We start from the raw sequence: 2,233 nt of genomic DNA on the forward strand, positions 1-2,233 counted from the left end.
TATATATATATATATATATATATATATATATATATATATATATATATATATATATATATATATATATATATATATATATATATATATATATAGATATACATACATATATATATATATATATATATATATATATATATATAACCTCTGAGTATCATATTTGTAGGTCAATTGGAAGTAATTTAGAAAGTACGGCGGTCCAATGTTGAACACAATTGCGCAGATGCGAGAACAGCAATTGATCACAGATGTACTTGTTTACAGCAAAACGTACGTACGTTTTTTATTCTTACAAAGTTACTATGTTGCACCAGCACACACACACATATATCCCAACATTCCGTTTGTGTTGGATAGGCCGACTATAACAACTGACCACAAGCAATCATGTTACCATACTCCAGCACAGCTAATGGAAGTAAAACGTACGTACGTTTTCACTATTTTATCCAACCATACCACACGCACGAGCATCCCATTCTACCAATGCATGCAGTGTATATTTACTTAAATTCGTAAATACAAAAGATGAATGTGCATACGTTTTTGCCTCTTGTCCAAAAAGATCACACTGGCGAGTATACCGGCATAGCCATGGAGCGCCGGATCGTTGGCGAAGGGTTTCTGGTGCATCAAACTGCGGGGAGCATTAAGTTTACGTATACTTTAGAATCATACGTTTTCTCAATGGGGAGTTGCTATATAACGTACACGAGGATGTCCTTGCAAGAAGTTATTGTGAGAACCGGGGAGATAGGCTAAGTGCCTAAGATATCTGAATCACACACGATCAAAACGTACAGTACGGAAACGCGCACTACACCACTACATCCCAGAATTTATGACACGGTAAAGTATCTGATAACAGTATAACATATCTATGGACTTGTCCCGTTTTGTCCCATTTTGTTCGTACTCATCTAAGTATCTGATGACAGTATAACACATCCACAAATTCATCCCGGTTTGTCCCATTTTGTTCCGTTTCATATTTATCAAAGTATGTTACATCCATAAGATCACACGGCGGAGTATCTGTTCGGTACTAGCACTCACGTACCTGCACTTCACAGCCATAGTACATAAAAGCAAATAACCGTGATCCGTTTTATACGTACCACAGTACAACATATCCGTAAACGCCTTTCACCCAATATTCAAGTGTATATGAAAGACAGATCAATACACACGCCCCGTTTTATACACACCCGGTGAGAAAGCGGTACCCTACTTCAAAGTCACCGTTGGCGATGTAGTTGAAGACCTTCTCTAGGCCAATCCCTGCCCGCTCGGGGATGCTGATGGCGTATACCTTTAGCATAGCAACAGAATAAACCACGTGTTACTACAGACAACAAACTGCAGGGTTATTAGGGTTTAGGGTTCAGGGTAGGTATGGTTATCTATAAAAAACTGCTACTGATGGCGTGCACCTGAAACGCAACAATAGAACAACCACGTGTTACTACAGGCAACAAACTACAAGGTTATATGGGTTTAGGGTTTATGGTAGGTATGGCGTGTTCTATTGATAGACTGCTACTGATGGCGTACACCTGTAACAGAACAATAGAATAACCACGTGTTACAACAGACAACAAACTATAAGGTTATTAGGGTTTAGGGTTTAGGGTAGGCATGGTTATCTATTAATAGATTGCTACTAATGGCGGGCACCTGAAACGCAATACCAATATCAACCAACTGCTACCACAAACAAAAAACTACACCGTTGGAAAGGTTGGCGTGATCTATTAATAGACTGCTATAGACATGACTCGTTTGTCATTCTTACATTTAATAATATATCTTGACATCAATATACCCGGAAATCAGTGGAAGTAACACTATGATATAGATGTACGTAATATGCATCTTCTTCTATGTAGGTCTGGCTCAGCTATTATGTAGGTATGCCTCTACTGTTAGGTAGGTACGCCTCTACTGTTAGGTAGGTATGTATCTACTACACACACATATCTAGCACATTTTCACACCCCCATGAGCTTACTTGGGTGAAAAATCGCTCTAGTTGAGCCCTCATCTCAGACGGTTCACTCAATTGACTCAGCACAGTGGAACCCAAATGCCACAGCACCCCAGGAATATAGTCAGCCTTCCTAGCCAACACAGCCAGGCCTGTAAGGACAATGGGTGTGTACACAGATGAGATATGTGAATATATATATATATATATATTTATATATATATATATATATAAGTATATACTATATAC

At 38.5% G+C, this 2,233-nt stretch overlaps 1 protein-coding gene across 1 annotated transcript in view; it reads right to left on the reverse strand.

The window, feature by feature from the left end:
• The window catches only part of SARC_09561 (hypothetical protein), a gene marked incomplete at both ends in the record, with an annotated part of 3,850 nt that extends 1,714 nt beyond the window's left edge, over positions 1 to 2,136 (reverse strand). Inside the window, 3 exons of the mRNA XM_014296422.1 lie at positions 540 to 634; positions 1,206 to 1,309; positions 2,009 to 2,136. Coding sequence (XP_014151897.1) covers positions 540 to 634; positions 1,206 to 1,309; positions 2,009 to 2,136 — 327 coding nt within the window. The remainder of the gene's footprint in view (positions 1 to 539; positions 635 to 1,205; positions 1,310 to 2,008) is intronic.
• Between the last annotated feature and the right edge of the window lie 97 nt (positions 2,137 to 2,233).

This window comes from Sphaeroforma arctica, assembly GCF_001186125.1.
Source record: "Sphaeroforma arctica JP610 unplaced genomic scaffold supercont1.986, whole genome shotgun sequence".
In the NCBI taxonomy this organism is placed as follows: domain Eukaryota; class Ichthyosporea; order Ichthyophonida; genus Sphaeroforma; species Sphaeroforma arctica.